Source organism: Fistularia commersonii, chromosome 16 (assembly GCF_037954325.1).
Source record: "Fistularia commersonii isolate RoL2024-O1a breed Wild chromosome 16, RoL_Fcom_v1.0, whole genome shotgun sequence".
Classification (NCBI taxonomy): Eukaryota; Metazoa; Chordata; class Actinopteri; order Syngnathiformes; family Fistulariidae; genus Fistularia; species Fistularia commersonii.
This window is the reverse complement of record NC_141299.1, coordinates 13,389,032-13,411,717: the sequence shown is the minus strand read 5'-3', so window position 1 is coordinate 13,411,717 and position 22,686 is coordinate 13,389,032. Positions and strand designations below refer to the sequence as shown.

Genomic DNA, 22,686 nt, shown 5'->3' with positions numbered 1-22,686 from the left:
GTGTTTATCTATTTATACCTTGACAGTAATCATACCTAATTATTGTTAATACTTGCAGCGCTTTGTATAAATAGAAAAATGCACTTTACTGTTTTTAAGTTAAGGGTACTTCATAAGTTTAGACACATTATTTAATTTGAGGATTCCAACGCAAGACTGTATGTCAACCAAACTTGGTACTTAATATTCACAGATTTTAGATAGCTTATGGCTGTTTTGGGGAGAGATTTTTTATAAAGTATTGCACTTCGGCATTATCAAATTGGTCTATTATTCAGTTCTGACAAAGATCCATTCACACATTCATTGTATTCAAATTCATCATAGCACATCCAGGACAAAAGTCCAAAGCCAAGAGTCCAATAAGCATTGATTGATTGATTTATTCGAGAAAACAACATATACAGACAGATTTATTTATTTTTTTAAATTGAGACAATAAGTGTATTCCCTCACATTTCCACTAGATGGAACTATTGATTTATCCACGCACTGCCATGCGGGTCGGTTGGGGGAGATTTCTGTTCCCTTTCAACCCTTTTCGAGCGGTGGATGAATAAATGCTGTATATAAGACCATTCATTTTTTACATTTTCCCACGAAATGGTGAGAGGTAAAGATGTTTTGCAATTGCTACATTTCTTTTTAAATAATTTATCATATCAACATAGGTTACACTCAAACATATCAGGACCAATACAAAGGCCTTAAATTAATTTGCTATTCCTATTCAAAAAGTGGATTACACTGATCGAAATTGCTACAGTAGCATATACATATGCATTGCACAAAAAGAGCCTAAACATAAAATAAACAAAAGCAATGTACATCAAGAAAAACAAATGATCCAAAAACATGGCATTCTTAAGTTGTGTTTTCATTTATCACATTATTTGTACAATGCAAAATCACAGTTTTTCCAATAGCAAAAGCACTACTCACGGGGTGTTTCAAAGCTTTAATATTGTATATTATTATAGCTTCAGGTGGTTAGGTACTGGTTGTAGGGATTCATCTCAGGCATTCAAAACAACACGGCACATTTTTGAATAGCCTGTAGTACTCCTCTTGAATCTGAAACAACACAAGGTCAAATTTATCGCAATATAATATGATAAGTATTACACATAAATGATTGCATATTATATGCATTCATATTTTCCAGGTGATTCCAACCGTACAAGTGGCTTCTATCCAAAATTGAAACAATCCCCCCCCATCAACAAATGAATGAAGGTTTTACCTTTCTGGACAACACACAAAGGAAGATGAAAATAAACATCCCCTGGAAAGCATTGGTGATGGTGAAAAGATATGCAGTCAGTGTGGTTTCATTGAGGATGTAGAGCACTCCAAAGGTCCAGGTAGCTCCCAGCACAAAAAGCAGTGCCAAGGCACCGCGGGCACATGACCTGAGAGTGACAGCATGAACGGGAATGGAGGAAAACAACAATCAACTTTGTCTTTCATATAACAAAAGGAATGCCATGCTGGTGACAGAATAATTAATATTCTTTTGAGATATTTAACTGCTATTCCCACCTGATGTTTTCATAGTGGCTGATTTCAGGCTTTTTCACAGCAGTATGCCGGTACACTTTGTAGATGATCACTCCAAAAGCCAAAAGATTGACCTTAACAAAAACCAACCGAATCAAATACGGTTAAATGAGTATTAAGATTAGAAAGTCTTCCTATGCGACGTTTGAGAAAAATGCGGCGTCAGACATTTTCAATGCTAGAAATGAATCTGCTTATACTTTAGGGGTTTTACCAGAATGATCAAACATGCGGGGCCAATGAAACTCCATATGAAGTGGTTTTCAGTGCTCAGCCAACACCTTCAATGAGAAACACATAAAACGTATTCATTACGCAAGGAAAGTTCCCCCTCTAACACATTTGGTGCCTTTTATTACTTTCCTGTTGGTGATGTAGAACACGATGATATCTTAATAGCCGATTCCCTTTTTTAACGTGGAACTGAACTCAGACGGTTTTCCAACCTTACACTTTTGATTACCTTGAAGATCCAATATCGGACCTCAATAGCTTCCATCTTTTATTTAATTCCAAAAATATTTCTGAAATGGCAAAGGAGTTCTTCACTTATCTTGCCAGCTTTATCATTTCCTATGCCCCATGTAGCAATATTCGATCTCCGTGAACTTTAAAAAAGAAAAAAAACTTTTCGGAAAGTCTTTTGCAAACCTTTGCCTTTCTCATGTGCATCATGACCCGAATCTTTTATACTCACACTTTGTTTGTACCATAATACTTTGAACCCAGCGTTGCCGAGATGGCCACCACCACTGTCGGGCTTCCATAACCGAAGATGTAAAAATTACGATGTAGAAAGCCTTTGTTGTAGATGACGCCAACCACAATTAAGTACAGATGGATGCCCTCAATACACATCCAAGCAAAGGCTGCAAGGAAGAAATAGTGTAGCAGCCCTGCAATAACAGAGCAAAAAATCTGCCCAGGAAACAAAAGAAAAGAAGAAGAAGACTAAGCAAGGCAAAGACAACTTTCAGTAATTAAAAATACAATACACCAAAACACCAAGATATGTCCATGACTTTTTAAAGAGATATCTGTTTAAATGTGCATAAAACGGTTCGTTCAAGTCACCAAAAATTGTAAATAGATACAAATAAAGGAATGGATAGACTAAATGAATGTTATATTTGAATCCAACCACTTATGCTTGTCATTATTCAGAAAGAACAAAAAATTGACAATAAGATGGCACTGTTGTCACGTCCCAGAGAAGCTTCTTTTTCAGCTCTAAAACTTGCGCTCTATCCTGAAACTGACTTTTGAAAGGCCGCTTGTTCATGTTCCTTTATAGCTTTATGGCTGTTGCAAACCATCAGCATTCTCAAAGAGTCAGCACGCAAACTTAAATAAGAAATTACAGTAACCGCGGAATATCCAGTTCTCATTTGGAGTCTTTTGTTTTCAGAGTGAAAACTTTTAATCTGTCAGCCTACTGGGCAAAGCACGCAAGGCGTTTATCATTTTTAATGTTTTACAAGATGTGCTAAAAGAGAAATACTGTTCTTGCATGTGAAATATGTGGACCTGTGAGTATAGACACAGTTGTTTTGTTTCTGATTTTACTTCTTATGCATCTATAATTTAACTTTAAAAGTCAGTTGTGGACAGATATATTGTAAATTAGTGTTTTGCAACAAAAACTCAAAATTGTGCACCTAGTTCATTATTCTATATTGCCATTTGAGTGCCATGGTGATAGCCCAAGGTAATGGATCAAAATACACTACAACAATACAAGTCAAAATAGATCATTTCAATTTGAATAGCTATATCTAGGTTAACAAATAGAACTACAGGCAACAATATCTAGGCTAGGTTAATAAAAAGAACTACAGGCAACAAATAAAACATATTTGGATCACTACTCAAATGCATCATTACATCATTACCTTATGGGTGTTCATGTTGATCCCCACCAGAAAGATAAACTCGGCCATGAAGAGACTGCAGCACAAGTTTTTGTGAATAGTGGTTCTGGTACTTTGGATCTCACTAAAAAACCAGAAGGTGAAGATACACATGGACAGGCAGATGAGGGAGATGATCATTCCCAGCTGGGTGATCCGGGTCAGAATGGTATAGTGGGCCACCAGCTGAGAAACAAATGGAAAGGGAGGTGTTCCATTCGCAGTTTCATGGTATGCGGCGGTTGTAATTTGTCATCTTTTCTGCTTGAAATCATTTTATAACGCATGGGTATAGAATATGTTGGCTTGCACAAGCTCAATTCCTGTACAGTACTGTATCTGGTTGCACTAAAAAGGTAATGATAATTTCTCTAATATATATATATATATATATATATATATATATATATATATATATACACACACACACATGTTATTTGCAGTGTTTATGTGCTTATGTCCTCTATTGTAAATCGCTTTGGATAAAAGCATCTGCCAAATGTAATGTAATATATATTACAATTTGTAGAGATCTCTGTAATATATATTACAATCTGCAATTTCCTTCGGGATTAATAAAGTTGTTCTTATTCTTATTCTTATATATATATATATATATATATATATATATATATATGTATACATATATATATATGTGTGTGTGTGTGTATGTATGTATATATATACATATATATATACATGATAATAATAATAGGGTTATATATATATCATTTTCATATTTATATCCCCCCTACACTATGTAAACTTCTTTTATTAACTGAGAATATTCATATTTTTCAGATATTTCATTAACTGTATATAGAACAGTATACAGTTCTATTTGTTTCCAATAAATGTACATATATACTTGACTGGCTCACAGTGGATAAAGAGAAAAGATTGAATGACAGCTGCATTTTCAATGTACGCTCACTCACATTGGCTCGCCCAGAGGACATGAGAATGGCGAAATGTGTGAGGTGATTGCACGAGCAGTTGGTGGCATTGGTGCTGACGTGGACAGTCTTGCAGCCATGAGTGGCCCAGTGACCCTGCAGGCTGTCTGGCTGATACTCCCAGAAGGCACACTTCATCACATCTGCTGTGGTGTCTATGGGCTGTTGGGGATCGAGAGACGGGTAAAAACAGTGTTTTTAAATACTCTGTGTACACTATAGTTGACACCATGTCAATAGGGAACTCCTGCCGGGCTGTGTCTGAAAGCTCAAATCAAAAATTCGGAGTTCAGCTGTACTAGATGCTGGAGGAAGGAAAACAATTGGTACCATCATCATGTTTCCTATATTTTCAAAACCGAAAATACACATTGTGATATTTTCTTTCTGGTGGGACAGAGATTCTAAGAGTAACAGAATTGAGCAGCGGAACTGATGTCATACAGGATTGAGAAGAGATAATAAATTACTCTTGTGGCAGAAAGGAGTATTACTACAACCACTGACCTAAAATCTATCCTAATTTGCCTTACAGGGGTTCAAGAGTAAATTATACAAGGGTGGTATCCCCGGAAACATATTTATATGCACAGGGTGCGATACAATCACTGAATCATCAGACACTAGAAAAAGAAGTGCCCAGGGCATGCTATGACAACACAACTTGGCCAGTGTAACTTGGTGTAAGTGTAGTGCTTGTGAAAATGGAACTAAAAATATTATATCATAATCCCTGCTCATTTAAAGCACATTACAGAGTTACCATTAACATTCAACCTAAAGCAGCACTTAGTTGGACAGGCTTAACAGCCTCTACAAAAATAGTTATTTTCCCTTTTACTCATTCAATATCACAAAAGAAGGAAATACCACTGCATGCTTCTTCTTCTTTTCCTTTCGGTTTTTCCCTTGATGGCACACCATAGCAAATCAACCCTCTCTATATAACCTGATTCTCTGTATCCTCCTCCCTCACACCAACTAACTTCAATTGCTGTACATCCTGTCCATCTCTATCTCTGTTTTTCCAACCTGTATAAATCATTTTGTGCCTCCTTACTGCCCAACCGAGCATACATGTCATTGCACACCATTTGTTTTGCCTTTACCTTATGTTATATCTCCCTGTACTCTTGTCTGTTCTCTTCAATCCCTTCAGTGTCCCACATCTTTTTTGCAAACTGTTTTCCCTCAACATACTCCTGCATTTCCTCATTCCACCACCAAGTCTCCTTATCTACTCTTCTTCCAGACAACAAACCAAGCACTCTCCTAGCTGTCTCCCTGATCACATTAGCTGTAGTTGTCCACTCATCGAGAAGTTCTCCCTGACCACCAGAGCCTTTCTCCACTCAATGCGACACTCTTGCCTTTTCAGCTTCCACCACTTTGCCCTCTGGCCTGCTTTAGTCCTCTTCCTTGTCACCAGAGCTGTCTTACAAACCACCATCCTATGCTGTCTGACTACACACTCACCTACCACTACTTTGCACTCGTTGATCTCTTTCGGGTTACCTCGTCTAATCAAGATGTAGTCTACCTGCGTGCTCCTACCTCCGCTCTTATAAATTACCCCGTGTTGCCGTTTTTTTTCTTAAAAAAAGTATTCACTACAGCCATTTCCATCCTTTCTGCAAAGTCTACCACCATCTGTCTTTCTGTGTTCCTATCCTGGATACCAAACCTGCTCATCACTTCTTCATCACCTCTATTGCCTGCACCAACATACCCATAGAAGTCCCCACCAATTACCACTCTCTCATCTCTGGGGATATTCTGCATCACTTCTTCTTATTCATTCCAGAACTTCACCTTCTCGTCTAACTCACATCCCACCTGTGAGGCAGAGTCACTGACAACATTGAGCATCACACCTTCAATTTCCAGTTTCAGACTCATAAGTCCATCTGACATTCTTTTCACGTCCAGAACATTCCTAACAAACCCCTCATTCAAAATAACTCCTACTCCATTTCTCTTTCCGTCAGCAGGTTAGGTTCGATTCGCATATTTGGTTTTACGCTGAATGCCCTTCCTGACGCAACCCTCTACATTTATCCGGGCTTGGGACCGGCTCAAGGAGACACTGGCTTGTGCCCCCCTGAGGCTGCGTTGGAAATACCACCGCATACATTATAGGGTTATTTCCCTCATTATCCACTTTCTCCATTATTTATTCGCCTTATCTCTTCCATTTCCCCTTAAATGAGAGATCAGTGCCAAAACATGCGAAGTAAAGTCTCATATCTTTATAAGCCTCACACAGAACGCTCACATTTGCTCTCATTTGAGGTTGAATGATTTCCAACCCAAAATCTGAATGTGTGCGGGAATGAGGAAGCTGTTTATTTTTTTGTACAAAATTCCCAAAATGAAATCCTCAGACTTAGTACAGATGGAATGTGGATTTGAAGGCCCGTATTAGGTACTTGACACTCGAAGACAATGTGAATAACTTTTATACTGTAAATTGTTGAGTACTTTCTCACAGCCATGACATAAATGCTCAGAATCAGCAAGCTTCTCCGGTGCGGTAGTGAAAAAAGATGCAGCCCGACTCCGTGCTCGGTCCAGTCTTTACCTCAATGTGCCTGAGAGTGAAGGTAACATGGTCAAGCTGGTAGACGTCAGCGGGTTTGACAGCTGCCGCTATAACTTGGGAGTTGACAGTGATTTCCCCGGTTCCTGCGTATCGTGAGTAGTCAGTGACACCTGGGTCGCTGCTCGGCTTCAGGATGTCACCAATGCTGTCATAATGCACAAACACCGCTGCCACGCTTTCTGATGAACAACAAAAATTTGACAAAAGACAGGAGATGGATATATTTGTCTCCTATGTTATTTGTGGGCATAGCTTGAGGACGACTGGCATGTAAAAACTCCTTGAAAAACTGTTGTAATTGACGATTTAATATTGATGGGAGCTTAAATGATCAGTGTGGTTGTCTCCGAGATATGTTTAGATATTATTTAATGTAGTTTATAGTGTCTGGCTGGCAAAACATGACATTTGGTCATGCAAAACAACACAGCTGAAAGTGAAAACTCACCATTTCTGTACTCCACTGATCTTTGCTTTGGAGTTAGATTTATGTGATCCCCTCCCATGGTAACAGATAATTTGGGTTTTTTGTGACTGGCTTCGAATGTGACGACTTTCAGTTCTGTCATGGAGGAGAACGAACAAGGATATCAAACAGTAACAAAAAATGTCATCCAACACCCCCCCCCTGCATGCAGTTGGGAATAAGTGGCAGGACAATTCGGCATAACTGGAGTGTTTGTGTGAGACCCATATCATTAATTATCTCACCCATTTGTTTAGCTTTGATTTCAAGCTCAGTGGGAGAATTGAAATTGTTGGCCAATGTCAGGGCACTTTCTTCTACAGAATGAAGCAACTTGGTGATGGTATGTTCCCTCCGCTCTTCTTTGATCCGGCTCCAAGCCACCAGTTCCTCCCTCTCCACCAAGTTGTTTACAGCTTTGACTAATTTCTGTTGAGAGAACACATATTTCACCATGACATGTGCAATTATATTGCATGTAATGTAACCCTGCACTCTGTTTTTAATCAAGTTTGTTTTGAAAAAGAAAAAAAAAAAAGAAGAAGCTTTTTATCAATTACTACTTTTTTTTTGGGCTACTTTCATTTTGAATGAATACTTTACTATACATGTACCACACGACGATAAGGGGAATGTAAATCAAGTACTTGTTCGTCTTCTTACTTTCCCAATTTCTAATTATCTTTAGAATGTAAAAATACAACATATGATACATTTGTGTATGTTTCGAGCATATGCATATTTGTTGGCCTGAATGCAAAATACACACTTTCTTCCGGCCAGCAAATAAATGATGATATTCCATCTCCACTTTTATTAAACCAATTCACAGCAGCCTTGTATTATTTTCTCTTCTGTACGCCCAACTTCTTATCTTGTGCAAACAAAGTAATACCATGTGGGAATGAGATAATTTCCTTTTGTAACAAAATGATTACTTTATGTGCGCTGGACAATCAGTTACTTATTGTTTAACGTCTTAGCGAGTTAGAATTATCTTCCAAGAACGTGACGTTTGACTGGTGTGGCCAACTCATCTTGTTCTTACCAGATATGAAAAAAATGGGGGCACAAAACAATTCATAATTGATTGAATACTTTTTCTGGGAACAATAACATTTGAAGAAATAGTGACTTTTGAGACATAATCCTTTAAAATTCATGGTCTCATGTTCCCTCCCAAAATAAATTGTTCATACAAAAAGCAGCTACTGGAGTGAACAAAAATTGAAAATATTGATTTTTCAGGGGTGAGGGGGCTCAGGCCTGGCCAAAGTTTTATTATTAATTTGATTGAACAGCCTCAATTTTCTCAATTTTGTTGAGAAAACTGAGCACTACCTCAAGAATTCCCTACTTCACCCACCCCCCCCCCTTCCAAAACCATTCAATACATTATTTTCTTTTACAAAATGAACTCTATTGTCCTGTGCTGCACATTATTAAATGTAGAAGCAGCAATAGTTTTATCTCTTGTGCCTTGTAAACAGGACTCTTGCATGCCAAGCAAAACTTAATGATGAGAATGAGAACCAAGAATTTTGAGCAAATATTACTGAGAGGGTCAAGTTGATGACAGGAGGTTTGACAGAATAATCATTTTCTCCAGCAGCCAGTGTTGATGTCGATCGACTCAAGGCCTCAACATATGCAATCATATCCACTGAGGTGAGTTCACCAGACGTCTGCTTGGCAATTTCCCCCAGTAGAGTCAGGGGCTCCGTAAGATTTTTCATCTAAAGGGGAAAAAGAAAAATTACTACCTCAGATGAAAATGGTTTTACCTCTCCATTGACAAGGAAGATAATCCTGAAGGACAGTGTACCTGCTATGACTCTTTGAACAGCGTACAATTCTTATAAACACCCCTATAAAATGTCCGACCGAGGCCTTCCGTGAGGCCTTTGTTACAACATTTTTTGTTCTAATTCGAACTTAAACGTTAGTATGTATGTCTTAAACAGAAAAATAATGTTGCTTTCTTCTTGTGGCTACGGGGCGTAAATTCAGCCCTGATGTACCGGCCTGAAACAGCTGCTGCCGTTACATCTGTAGCTGGATCATATTGGCTGGACATGGTTGCAGTTGAGTTACATCAGAAGCTGTCTATCTATCTTTGTGGCGTCTTGGAGAATGTTTACCTTTCCTTTCCAACAGATGGCAGTGTCAACATATCTATGTTTACCATATTTGGCAGTGAACTAGAGAGGTGTACTTACATATTCAAGTGTTTTGTTGACAGTCTGTGTGATACAACCGATGTTGTCATGGCAGTATTTTTGGGGATGCTCTGAAAAACAACAATTACCAAAAGCCCCTCTTTGATTGCTGAGTTTATACCCACGATTTTTCCAGAAAAAGGGTTGTTACAGTAATCAGTCTTCATGGCATAACATATCAACGCCGCAAGAACGATGAGTAAATACTGTCTACCTGCTTCCCAGATTTGTCAAACAAATTTAAATGCAGTGCGGCTTTGGAGTCAATGATCCGTGTGTGTGTGTGAGCGCTTGCATGCACGTGTGTGTGCATGCATACGTGCATGTGCGTGCGTGTGTGTTTGGGGGGTGTTTCTCAGACTGACCTTTGCAACTTGCTCCTTTCTCTGGATGAAAGTGCTTAGTGCCTGAACTTGGGATATAATCACGCTGACAGGAGCAATAGAAAGATCCATTGGTATTATGACAGTGTGAGTTTGGTCCGCAAGCCTGTCCTCCCAAACATTCATCAATGTCTATAGGATGCAAATTTGAGTAGGTTTAAGTTATAGATATTCATCAATAAACAAATAAACAGAAAATACACCAATTTACAGGTTATCATCTGACCTGGCAGCTAAAATCTTCACTACCATGTCATACATTCTAGATTCATTACAAATAAACTGAAATATTGCAATCCTTTTATTATCTTAACATTGCTGATTGTGGCTTACAGCTTAAGAAAACTCAAAAATCCTATCTCAAAATATTAGAATATCATAAAAAAGTAATTTTCTGTTTTTTTAATTGCATTACAGAAGATAAAGAACTTTATTACAATATTCTAATTTTCTGAGACAGTCCTGTACTGACAATTGCAGTCAGTATACTACTATGTCTCTGATTTGACTGGTCAAATTTCCCCTTTTCTACATTGGAGTTATTTACTTTTAAATGAATGATACATTTTTAACATCATTTTCTGTATTTTTTCTTATGTAATCTTACCCTAGCGATATAAAGGAATACTACTTGAAAAAGATACAGGTTTCCTTCCTCTACAAAGGGAACTCTCAAGTTCAGCAGATGTAGGAAGTGGAAGGCCGAGAGAAATGAGTCTCGATACCTTCCTCGGTTCGGTGAGAGAGAAAACAGCTCACGCATTCACACTGTTCTGATACACCAGCAGCAGATTTCACACCGATATGCTGCATAAATAAAGTGGTAAACACATTTCTATAATAATATGTGAAGCGAAGCAAGTCACAGATAAACAAAAAAATAATAAATATTCAGAATCTTTACAAATGTGTGGAATTATTTCATTGATATGATACGCTGAATTTTAACATTATAGTGTAAGGAAAAGCCGGTATAGCCAAAGCCTTAAGAAGGAGTAAAAAGAGATGATTTAACCACTTAAATATTTTTATGTTTTTGATTTACTTTTCATTTCAATTCCTAAACATGGGATGAACATAAAAGCTGTGTGTCACTCCTGCAAGTCCGTTTTCTAAGTTTGATTAGTGTGTTTTCTTTTGCACAGATTTTTACTTGTAGCAAAACTAAGCGGCCATAGTTTTTTCACGACTAAAATGAAACATACAGCTCAGGATCTGGATATACAAGTAAACAACATGTCATTATTGAAACATTTCATCCTACTTTTGGTTCCCAAAATTCTTAAAATGTGTCTTCTTCTTGTCCATTCCTACATATAATTCAATTATAACTTGGACTGGAATTACAAGTTACATATGATGCGTCACCCAACCAACACAAATGTTTGACAACACAAAATCGGAGCGCTGCAGTCAGTGACATACCATCACACTCTGTGCCGTCGTTCGGTTGAAACTCAAGCTGTCCCGTCGATTTGTATCCAGGCAGACATGTGCAGTAGTAGCCGCCCACTGTGTTGGTACAGTTTCCTTTGTCTCCACAGATATTTGTCACATTCTTGCACTCGTCGTCATCTGTGGACACAAGAGAGGGATACAAAAATTGTAAAATGAAATAACTTTATTTCACCAACTTCTCGCCATGTGTGGGGTGGAAGGGGGTGTGAAAATAAATACATACATTAAAACAGCTTGACACAGTGTGAAGCGGTTTCATTGCAAATTAGCGATCCATGACACCTATTCACTATAAATTACTGCTCAGCTCAACAGAAGCAAAATAATCCGTAATTCAGAAAGCTTAGCAATTAACTAACTTGATGGTTTGTTGTTGCATAGAGCCTTTTTAATTTTTCTCAGTATTTTGAGAAATGTGCTACTCCTTGAAGTCCTGACGCTATTACTTCAGCAGGCGAATGATGTGTCATGGTTAAAAGTAATGACAATAATGCTAAAAAAAACAACATAGAACATAGAGGTGATCCTTTACATCGATTATTGATTCGAAGAGGAGTTGAGAAAATGATGATCTAAAATTGTTGGCTCGTGTCTCTGCCATCTCGAGCTCGTCATTTTAGCAACTATTTTATTGATGCCAATTCTTTTCTACCAACGTTTTACCAGACTGAGCCTAATATTTACTCCAGCGAGTGGCGAGAGCCATGCACTGCTCAAAAGCCATCTGTACATAAACACTTGCGTCACTGAGACTGAAACTAAAATTTGCGTCCAGCTTTCTTAGAAGTTTGATAATAATAATAATAATTTATTCTTTATTAATCCCTGTGGGGATATTTTTTCTCTGCAATTAACCCATCATGTGTGAACCATGAGCAGTATGCCGCCGTCCACCAGCGCCAGGGGAGCAGTTTGGAGTTCAGCGTCTTGCACAACAACGCTTCGGCACACTAGGAGGTGTTCCAGGTGCACCAGGAACGATCGGTTCCTAAGACGATTGCTTTACCTCCTGTGTCACGCCGCCCTCCAAGTATGGGCTTATTGTCACATGTTTACAAAGAAATTTACACAAAATCCATCTGTGGGCGTCCTTGCCGCGCTCTCAGGGACATGCAGCTTTTGGTGATGCATCTCTGAGCTTATCTCCACACGAGACAATTTTTTTCTTTAACATCCATTATTATCCTTTACAAATAGACCTAGATAAAAATTGTCCCCAGTTATAGACTCCGATGTTGATTTGATCTCAATGAACCCCTTAATACGTAAATTGCATGCCTTTTTTTTTTTTTTTTGATAATAATGATTATTGGCAGCTGTATTCCTTTCTGACAAAAAGAAAAAAAAAAAAATCAAACGTTCGCTCCCAGGTTTCCTGGGGAGCAGATACTGACAGTTGTCTTTGGGTGCTGCTGGGTCCCTTTCATGTAAGAAAAAGCTGTTCCAGTTTTATTATGAGACACATCTTCTGGCTCTGGCCTCCCAGCTCCAGAATGAGCTAGTAGGACTTTTCCACTGTTGTTTTCAGATGTTTGTGTGAGCATGGTGCTTTTCTTTTTCTTCTGCTCTGTATTTTTTGATTGAAAATGGTGCGAGAAGGAAAATCATTTTACTTGAAGGGAAATACCGCATTTGAAACAAAACAACTTTTCTTTCCATTAGTTTGCCATTGATAACTTTCAGTTATCATCTATCTATCGGATTATCTAGAAATGATTGAGAAAGTATGTAAATGCTGCGTGAAATGGGGTCAAGCATTCCACTGATATTTAACGTACATCAGTAACAGACTGACTAGTTATGGGAGCAGCCTTAACTTTCCTCAACATACCATAACGCTGTTAAAAAAGGAAGAGAATAAAAGATGAAAAGAGAATCCAAACAACAGAAAAAGGTTGCCTCAAATTACTTTGACCGCCGAGAATTGGAGCTGTCCATTACACGGATGAAACATTCAATCTGATATCAAAAGTAAACGAGATGATACTATTTATGAGAGGAACGAGTATATTTTGAGATCTGTAGACAATGACACATCCATTAATAGCTGAAAATCCATCAGATTTTACTCTTACTGGCCAAAAATCTCTTTACTAAGAGGGAACTGTCATCTATAAGAGAAGCTCATTGAAAAAGTGAAAGCTACTATTGCATTAGCACGCGTGAAGTTTTATTTACGGGGCGACTTTGTTTTAGAATTACCAATGCAAAATGTTTTCCCATCTCCAGTATATCCATGATGACAAAAGCAGGCCTCATTTGACCCATTCAAAGCCTTGCATGATGCAAGCTTGTGGCACGAGTCACAAATGTCAGAGAAACGGCATGGGTGCATCACACTGGAAAGCCATGCTGCGTAGATACAAAAACACAAAACACAGAGAATTACTTTAATTGCTCCAATTTTATTGGTATTCCTACCAATTATCAGTCAATGCCCATTTATTTTGCGATCAACGGTTACATTGAAAAATAAATCTTTATCTTTTGCTTTGTTAGCCACTCTGAAAGCAAACAGATTGAAACATACATATAAAGTTCACTGAAGAATCTTAGAGTGTAGGATATAATGATTTCATAATATCGGATTTAACGGTTGTACAAATAAATATGAATATGAGGAATAAGTCAGAATTGCTTTGTCTGGACTAATTTCTCCACAGCCTTATTATATTTCTAAAGCGATACATTTACACTTACTGTATACACCTTTCCCACTGAGTGATAATTAAACTCAAAAAAGAAGCCACGTACCTGTTAAAAGTGCAAGTTTCATTGGCGACTTTAGTAAAGACTCCATAACTGCGCTCTGGAGCACTCGATTTTGAGAGAGACTGCGGTGGGCTGGCTAGTGACGTAGTCGATTTCCTTGCATCACTCTTCCTGTTTACCTAAACCTGGCCCTTCCTGTCTTGATCTTTAATCTGCTGCTTACAAAAACAAACAGACTGGTACCTTCACCAGATACTTGAATGCTGAACACCCAACTGTGTTTTAAGGCCTTATATTTCACCAAATGTGTACCCGTTTTGGAGCATTTTCCCTTTATTTTAAGCCTCGGTGGCACAGTGACCCCTGTTGCCATTCCAAAAGCCTCTATACCATTGTTCTAATCTGAACCCTTCAGCAGGCTAGGTAAACACAGGCCACAACAACGCAGGCTTCACTGAAGGATGATCCCCTCCCTTCCGCAAAGGACTGTACACAATTCCTGTACTTTCGGTCACCCACTGATAATCTCAGGTTTCTTCAGACACTGACCCTTGTTTTATTTATTTATTTATTTATTTGTTTGTTTGCTCGTTTTTCTGTTTTTTTGACGGGCAAAGTAAGAACAATGCTTTTCGTCACAAACGGTTTCTATTTTAAGAAGAGTCAAGGCAGTGTGAGTCTGGGTGAATGTTATTTTACAAGTGATGACTGTAACATTATTCTTTGGATTTCATTTATGTGTCATTACATTTTATTTTTAATACGGAAATAACTTGGAGTATGAAATCTTTGTCCTCTCAAATGAATTCATTTGTTTTATAATTGAACTGTCGCCTTCTCAGCTGGATTTGAATTTTGAGCAGCAAAGAGATTTTCTCGCCGGATGGCACAAATCATTTTTTTTAGATTGCTACCTATCCAACTAGCTACTGACAACCACGTCAAGCACGGGTGGAATAGTTTTCTAATGAACCAAACCCATAAATAGTAATATCCAAATTTTGCTATTACCGCTATAACCGAACCCATAAATGGTAATATTCAGATTTTGCTATTATGGTCGTTTATGACGCAATGGCAGCTAAGGAAAAAAAAAGGTGAATTCCATTTTGTAACCCTGACAACCCTTGAAAAAGACAAGGAGCCTTTCAGGTGAATGTTAAGACCTTTCAAGACCTCCTTTTCACAAATACATGCACATTCACAGATAAATAGTTTCACTCAGGGGATTTTTGTTGACTTTATTGCAGTCTGTGGCAGTGGTTTGAATTGCTTAGGCAAGGCATACAGTTTGCTAAGAAAGGCAGCTGCTTCAATGACACCATCGGAATTGCATCTCTCCATTGCTGTCCTGGGAAGTGCTTAATGAAAAACCCACATCTGAATTTTTCACTTCAACTCTATCCTCATGGTAAGGAAGGAAGCAGTGTCTAGAACAAACGTTGACTGATTGCACCCTTCTTCCTCCGCTTTTTAGTTGCAGGAAATCTGTAATTCACGTCGAAGTTTGTAAAGCTCTCGTTCTTGCACGCCGCACAATAACATCATAAAAAAAATACCTGAGAGAAAAAGCCTTAGGAATTAAGATAGCCATCCTGCGTGGATGTTTCTTCTTTCCTCTTCTCCTTCTTCCAATCATAGACATGGAAATTTCAACATGGCATTTATGTATGTGTATTTCGATCTGAAGCTATTTGGGAAATATTGAGACTTTACGGTACAGATCTGACTGCACTGTGATGATGGGCTCAGACTCAGTCTTGTTGGCAAGACTAAATATTTGGGCATAGACGTCATCAGTTTCAAATCTAGAGCTTGAAACATTTTGCATGAGTTAAGGTATACCAGATGCGCCTTGAGAGGAGCTCTACAGTGTTTGCTGTACATACAACTGAACTGTGGTACTGAAACTCTCCAGGCTTTTTTCAGCATGTATACATTTAGCTTTTGAATATGTCTATTTATCTAAACCGTGCACGTGTGTGTGTGTGTGTGTGTGTGTGTGTGTGTGTTTGTGTGTGGCTGTGTATGTGCTGTGTATCAGCGTGAATGAGACCATCACAGACTTGAGATCCTCCTTAAATTTGTTGTATTGCACATTACAGTGACAACAAAGATTTTTTGGGATTTGAATTCCTATTTGTATTTGCATTTCTATTTATTTTTATTCAAAGGAAATGTACTGTTTTTTTGAGAAAAACAAGAAACAAAACACAACAAAAAAAAAAAATTCAGTGATAACACCACTCAGACTTTACAGAAAAAGAAAGACAAAGAGAGACATTTCACCTTTCGTATCCTGTAATTATTCTGCATATTTAGATGTGTGAAAAGAGGTGGAATTTGGCTGTTTTCACCAACTGTCTAGTTGTCAAGAGTCCACTTAGTGTCATCTTCCTTCGATATCCAGACAACAGGAACAGAGCAGCAGACAGACTTCCTCTCTGGCCAGTTAATGTGGTGTCAGCTGTCATTTTTTCTGTATGAGTAACATGATTTATTTTGCAGAGAGCCGGGAAAAATGTCTCTTTTTCCCGCTAATGAATCTGGAAAAAGTGTCATAAAAAGTGCTTTTCTCGAAACGCATACTAAGGCTTAACATCTGTCAAGTTGTCCTGTTTCCACATATTGCCACCTTGTGGTAGCAATAAAACAAATTGCGGAGCAGTCTAGATGAGCCCTTGCAAATGAAAGATGTAAAAATGTCAAATCAATGCTTTCTAGACATAGAGGTGTTAATTCATTTTTTTAGTTGAATTAATTGTTTCTCATGAAAACAAAATACAATATGAGACACAATCTTTCGGCCTTTACTTAAATGAATAAGGGGTTCATGTCAAATGTTTAGTGAAACAGAAATTAGGATGTGCCTGAAATATTTATATGTGTTGCTTGTTGAAAACAATAAGGTACGTTTTTTTACATCTTTTCACATAAATGCAAAATAATATCCTAATCCAAGAGGTTAGCAGCCATTTCGGGTGGGAAAAATTCAAGGTCTTTACAGCCTCATTGTTTTTTGTTACGCAAATGTATTCAAGGCCAGTGAAGATACCCTTTCCAAAATTGCCTATGTCTCTTAAAAAGCCGTTCCAGGAAACTGTTTAATAACACACTTGAAAACCACTTATTGTAAGAGTGAAACAAGCTGGATGGGTCACCACAGAAAAGTTCTGTTGACATTTAAAATGAGTCAGTTCTTGTGGCTTCCATTCCGACATGTAGTATTGTCCTACTCATCAGTACAGTGTTTATTATGGGGGAAATAAAAGAAGAAAAAATCAGTTAGTTGAAGGAAAGACTGCTAAACAAAAACTATGTTAATAGAGAAAGAGAAATCGATAAACCATATTTATGAATTTGCCAATAGTCATCAAAGTGATCGAAGAGTACAATAACTGCACTGATGGTTAAAAAAGCTGTGAGACAGAGAGTTTGTTTATTTATTTTTTTCATTTTTTATCATTTGCTAACTAAATCAAGCACCTGGAAAAGAAATAGAAATGTATATATTACATATATATATATATATATATATGATATATTACAATACAGTACAATGAAACAGTTATCATGTTGGTTTACGCACTGGTGCAGTCATATAATCTCACAACCTGAGAATCCTTACAGCTCTACCCTTCTCTATGCTCTGATGCGTAACCTCTGATGCAGTCAGCACCACATTCGGTAGGAAGAGACCCAGAAGCTGACAATGACTCAGGTGAAGAACATTTGAATGTTTTTATTGTGCTGTTTGAATGCTCAATGACTTTGGCTGCTGGCTGCCAGATGGTGAGTTGTAGAATAACAATTCCAGTTGAATAAAGTGTGCAGCATGAGAGGCAGGCAGGCAGCAGGGATACACATTGTAGTAGGGTAAAACAGCAAGGGATAAATTCCTTGGGGTTTTCTCAACCCTCCCCAATTACTATAATGTCTCAAATCCATTACTGGAGTAAAAGTGAGGTGAGTCCAAACAGGCTGGCTGAGGCTACATTTTCACAGAACTTGACGGTTCCAATTTGTTGTTTATCCAATACCTGTTCTTTTTTTATAATCTTTTGCTTATATATACACCTTGCTTATACATAAATATATGTATAGAAATAAATAGATATTAAGTTTTGGCTACTGTGTCAGGAAATTAAAAATACATCGTGATGCCAAACTGGATTAAAATAAATAGCAGGCCTCATTTAGAATGGGACAAAATAATAATATAAGAGAATTATATTTAAAGCATCTTTGGAGATATGCGAAATCCCCAACAGACAGCACGGAGAGTCCTGTCAATGTGCGTCTATGTTATCCACATCCAGAGAACTCGCATTTTCAATGATGTGCAACTCACAGGCACGGGAAAAATCTGATCTGTCTGCTTGGATGACAAACGCATTAGCACATGAAAAAAAGAAATAAATAAAATCCATGTGCGATTTTTTTTTCCCGCACATTAAAGAGGACTGAAATTGACTTATATATTCCGTGTGCTTCTCCCTGTTCACATTTGCGGCTCATGATACAAATCTGATTTATGCCCAATGGGAGGAGACAGACACAACGAGTCTATTGGCCTGTGTGATGTAAAGGTGGTCTTATTGACAATATGACCTTACTGTGTGCTTGACATGACACACACACACACACACACACACACACACACACACACACACACATATCTATAAATGAGTGATCAAACTTTGACCTTGAGATTCTCTGCATTAAAATGTAAAAAATTATTTAGAACGATATTTAATATTTGTATTTTTCTCAGGATTTTATTGACCAAAAGCCCTAAAAAAACAACTTTTTTGTGCCAAACACATCAGGATGGAATAAAATACTATTTTTTGTTTTTTTGTTCGTTTCTCCGATCGTTTTAAATCTATCATTTTTCAATCTCCTTTAAGTCATTCGCGCCAACTATGGACTGTAACATTACCGCCTCCACAGTAGCAGCAATATGGCTTGGGTTTGATTAAGATGATCAGACGGCTGATTATGGGCAAGTGAGCAGCAGCTGCTGAGTCCACTGAGTGGGAGGAGAGACACGCCCATTTTGGGAAATGTAGAGACAGGCAGGAGAGGGAGAGACAATGGGGAGAAAGGGAAAACACACAAGAGGTGAAAGAGGACAAAGACTGGCCAAAGGCATTAGAGTTAGAATAAAATGTCTTCACCAGTTTAGAAAATAATAAAGAAATCCTTCCTCCCGCCAAGCAACTGAGATCAGGTTTGCTAATTCCTGAGGGGAGTTTTAAATGAGCCAAAAATGACTAAAAATGCGGTACATGCCTCCCTAAATCAGAGTCATCTGGTAATATTCAGTCTAATTTCATCTGGAAAAGTTCAGATATGATGTACAAGTCTCTTTTAATAAGAACTTGAGGTGGCTCCCTAAGTGCTGGTTACCAGTAACTCCACCTTTGCATTTATCTAAGAATATGGGATGGGATCTAATTTTGTTAGAGGAATAGACAATGTAATGAGGCACCGGGGTTATTGACTGGAGTTGGCCATTCCACATTAACCAGCACTGAGCTGAAAATGTTTTATTTTCTGTGCTGTCATAGGTTTAACACTGTACAGAGATTTTTTTTTGCACCAGCTGTGTTTGGAAAATACAGTTTAATTCAATAATTAATGAATGCCGACCCATGTGATACATTTTCATTGAATTCTTGCATTATATGAGTGGTTATTTAAGCTGTTTGTGTAGGTGGATTTTTTTTTTTGATATTTTAAATTCAGAAAATGAAAAAACAATACAAAAACCCGCACCATAAACACCTGCTTCATGAGAACCATAAAGCGTCTACCTGTTATATCACAAGACCCCTCCAGGTTGACCAATATTCACTTATTACACTGTAAGGTTGAAACAAGGCCTTCTAAATTAAAGGGACGGCTTTTGTTATATATTTGAAGATCATTTAAAATTATTGCAAGATGACATTTATGACTACTTAAATGATTTAAGAATTAATAATGAATCTGGTCTTTATTATTGACAAGTCAGAGCTATTAAAAATTGAAGGTTTAGCCCTATTTTGGAGCGCTTACATCTAATCACATTTAGAATATAATTTCTTTTTTGCATTTTAAAAGGCTTGACTCGTATTATTATTGTAAAATGTAAATTTTTTAAGCTATTTTGTAAATTGAAAATTTTGTGGCAGACCTATAATTGTAAAAGTAAATGATTCTAAAAAATTAAGATCCTGGTAAAAAGGCAGGAAGACCCATCACAATATTGGCAAATACTGATATTTCTCACTCAGATGGAATGGATCCCTGTTACCATTGGATACACACTCTGCTCTCTATCAATTCTACATTTGGACCTGATTTTGGAAAAGGGGGCAATTTCTTCAAAGATCGGATGCAATTTGTAAATGAATTTCCTTCACGCTTGACTTCATAAAGGCATTTGTCCTGACTTCGATTGAACACAGCTGGATGATTCTATCCATATTCTTGAATTCTTTACAAGAAAAATGTCTTCCATTTTCTCAAATCCACAGCCATATTTATTATGTTATATATTTCCATGTTCTCAGGTGTAACGACTGTTACTGATTGGGCCTCTTTTTGCTCCCAACCTCTTGTTAGTTTACCAACTGGAACGAAATGACAGTGGAGAGAGCATGTGTCCTTTCAAGGCTGAGTGGAATCTTATTTTAGTGACAAAGTTTATACCGCCACTTATCAGTATTGTTCTCATATTTTACTTTTAAATTTAAATAACAATATACATACATTTTAAAAAAGACAGAGAACAACAATAGAAATGGTTGTATTCGGTACACTTGTGAAGAAATGTCACTATATCTATCTTTGTCTGTCTGTCTCTCTGTTACTCTCTCTCTCTCTCTCTCTCTCTCTCTCTCTATATATATATATATATATATATATTTATATATACATGGGATATACATATATATATATATATATATATATATATATATATATGTATATCCCGTAAGGATGCTTGGTTGGGGATTTCAAAAACTTGCACCACTGTTGCGCTCTTTCGATCTTATTGTATGTTATGCTGTTAAAAAGCTGGACTAATATGTCCTGGCATGGTGTGTTATAACCTTTGGCGTGATTGATTTATGCAAAGTTAAAAGTGAAGCCTTTAGTTTCTGGTGTGAGATCTCCCCTGTGAGGCCGATTTTGAATTGATAAATTTTCAAGGACCTATAATAATTGAATTTTCAGTGCCCTTTTATAGGTGAGGTCACCTGCGGAGCACCCTGCAAATTGAATAAAGAACAGTAATAGAAAACAGGATGTCATGTGGGATCCCTGCTCATAAAATCATTAACAACAGTGTGTCTTTTCTCATAAAGGAGCTCATTTATTCCGTGTTAGAAATGTTATGGAAGTGTAGGGAGCAACTCAATTTATTTTTCATTAGGAATCAACTCATGAGAGTTACAGAGCAGGTTAATAGTTGCTTGTGTTGTGAGCAGTATGAATTAATTTGCAGGAAAAAAAAAAAAAACCACAAGTGACAGCGGCATATCTTTTAAATAATATGGGCTGGCATCGCCGCATGCAGTACATTATGATGTATCAGTTAAGCATACATTCCCTTTGAATATCACTGACTCAATTCTAATTGCCGGCAAATATATTCAATCATCCAAGAAACTTTTAGCATGTTTGTATATTTGTTCGTCTTTGTAAAGAAGAATAAATGGCAGGAGCATGCAGCACCCCCTGCACTGCTCCCATGCTGACGGCTTTGTTTGAGTTATATCAGAATAAAAACAGCAGCTTGGTCAAATCCTCTCACTCCTTAACAGACTTCAGCAGAACTCCTGGTGTTCTCAGCATGACTCGGCTCATGTACCGCAGGAGGTAGAAAACCTTGCCTAATCCCTTCAGTGATCTAGCAAATAAAAAAGAAAAAAAAAAGAAAGGTTATTATTGTGCCTACATGGTGGTCTTCTCATAGGCCTGTCAATATATTCTATTACTAAAGCAACTTTTCTGTCATGAATATTCGAAATATAATATTTTCACTGAGGCAGCCAAAGCAGTTTTAAAAGCGGTTTTGGCAAAGCTTAGACTTCTTGCTAAGCTTTGGTAATTTGTGATGCTGTGAAAGAGAACAGCAATTTATTTGACAGCATTTAACAGTTTTAGACAATTGATTTTAATTGAATAGTCTTCTTGGAAGGTGGAAACTGAATCATTAGCTTTATCATCACGTTACTTATTGATTTGGATCGGCCTGCTGTTGTAGGCTCAAATACTGGTGATATTTAAAGGGAAACACAACATTTAAAAATTTTATTTTTCCAAAATATGCAGATGAAGGATGATAGCGGCGATACCAATTAGTACAGAATGTCATCTGAAATTAAAGATTGAAAAAGGCTTTATATTAAAAAAAACAAGCTGTCCTT

At 37.5% G+C, this 22,686-nt stretch overlaps 1 protein-coding gene across 2 annotated transcripts; it reads right to left on the bottom strand.

Annotated features, from left to right (window-relative positions):
- Positions 1 to 363: 363 nt before the first annotated feature.
- adgrl4 (adhesion G protein-coupled receptor L4) lies at positions 364 to 14,391 on the bottom strand. Of its 2 annotated transcripts, XM_086162373.1 has the most exons (16): positions 14,309 to 14,366; positions 13,757 to 13,906; positions 11,522 to 11,671; positions 10,079 to 10,228; positions 9,714 to 9,784; positions 9,051 to 9,230; positions 7,740 to 7,923; positions 7,477 to 7,590; positions 7,008 to 7,207; positions 4,409 to 4,588; positions 3,453 to 3,656; positions 2,258 to 2,478; positions 1,775 to 1,841; positions 1,543 to 1,634; positions 1,244 to 1,412; positions 364 to 1,074 (listed from the first exon to the last, which is right to left on the bottom strand). In XM_086162373.1, exons 1-16 carry the CDS (start codon positions 14,352 to 14,354, stop codon positions 1,012 to 1,014), a joined length of 2,241 nt encoding a protein of 746 aa, XP_086018499.1. In that variant the 5' UTR covers positions 14,355 to 14,366; the 3' UTR covers positions 364 to 1,011. The 2 variants fall into 2 exon arrangements, 1 of the variants encoding a protein (XP_086018499.1); XR_015107308.1 differs by lacking the exons at positions 364 to 1,074; positions 1,244 to 1,412 and having other exon boundaries at positions 1,545 to 1,634; positions 1,775 to 2,168; positions 14,309 to 14,391.
- Between the last annotated feature and the right edge of the window lie 8,295 nt (positions 14,392 to 22,686).

Excerpts from the sequence above, each read along its gene's own strand:
- adgrl4 (XM_086162373.1), bottom strand. The coding sequence starts at position 14,354 with ATGGAGTCTTTACTAAAGTCGCCAATGAAACTTGCACTTTTAACAG. Across the intron at positions 9,785-10,078 it reads GAAAGGAGCAAGTTGCAAAG|AGCATCCCCAAAAATACTGC; the intron begins GTCAGTCTGAGA and ends GTTGTTTTTCAG. Across the intron at positions 1,635-1,774 it reads CCGCATGTTTGATCATTCTG|GTCAATCTTTTGGCTTTTGG; the intron begins GTAAAACCCCTA and ends GTTTTTGTTAAG.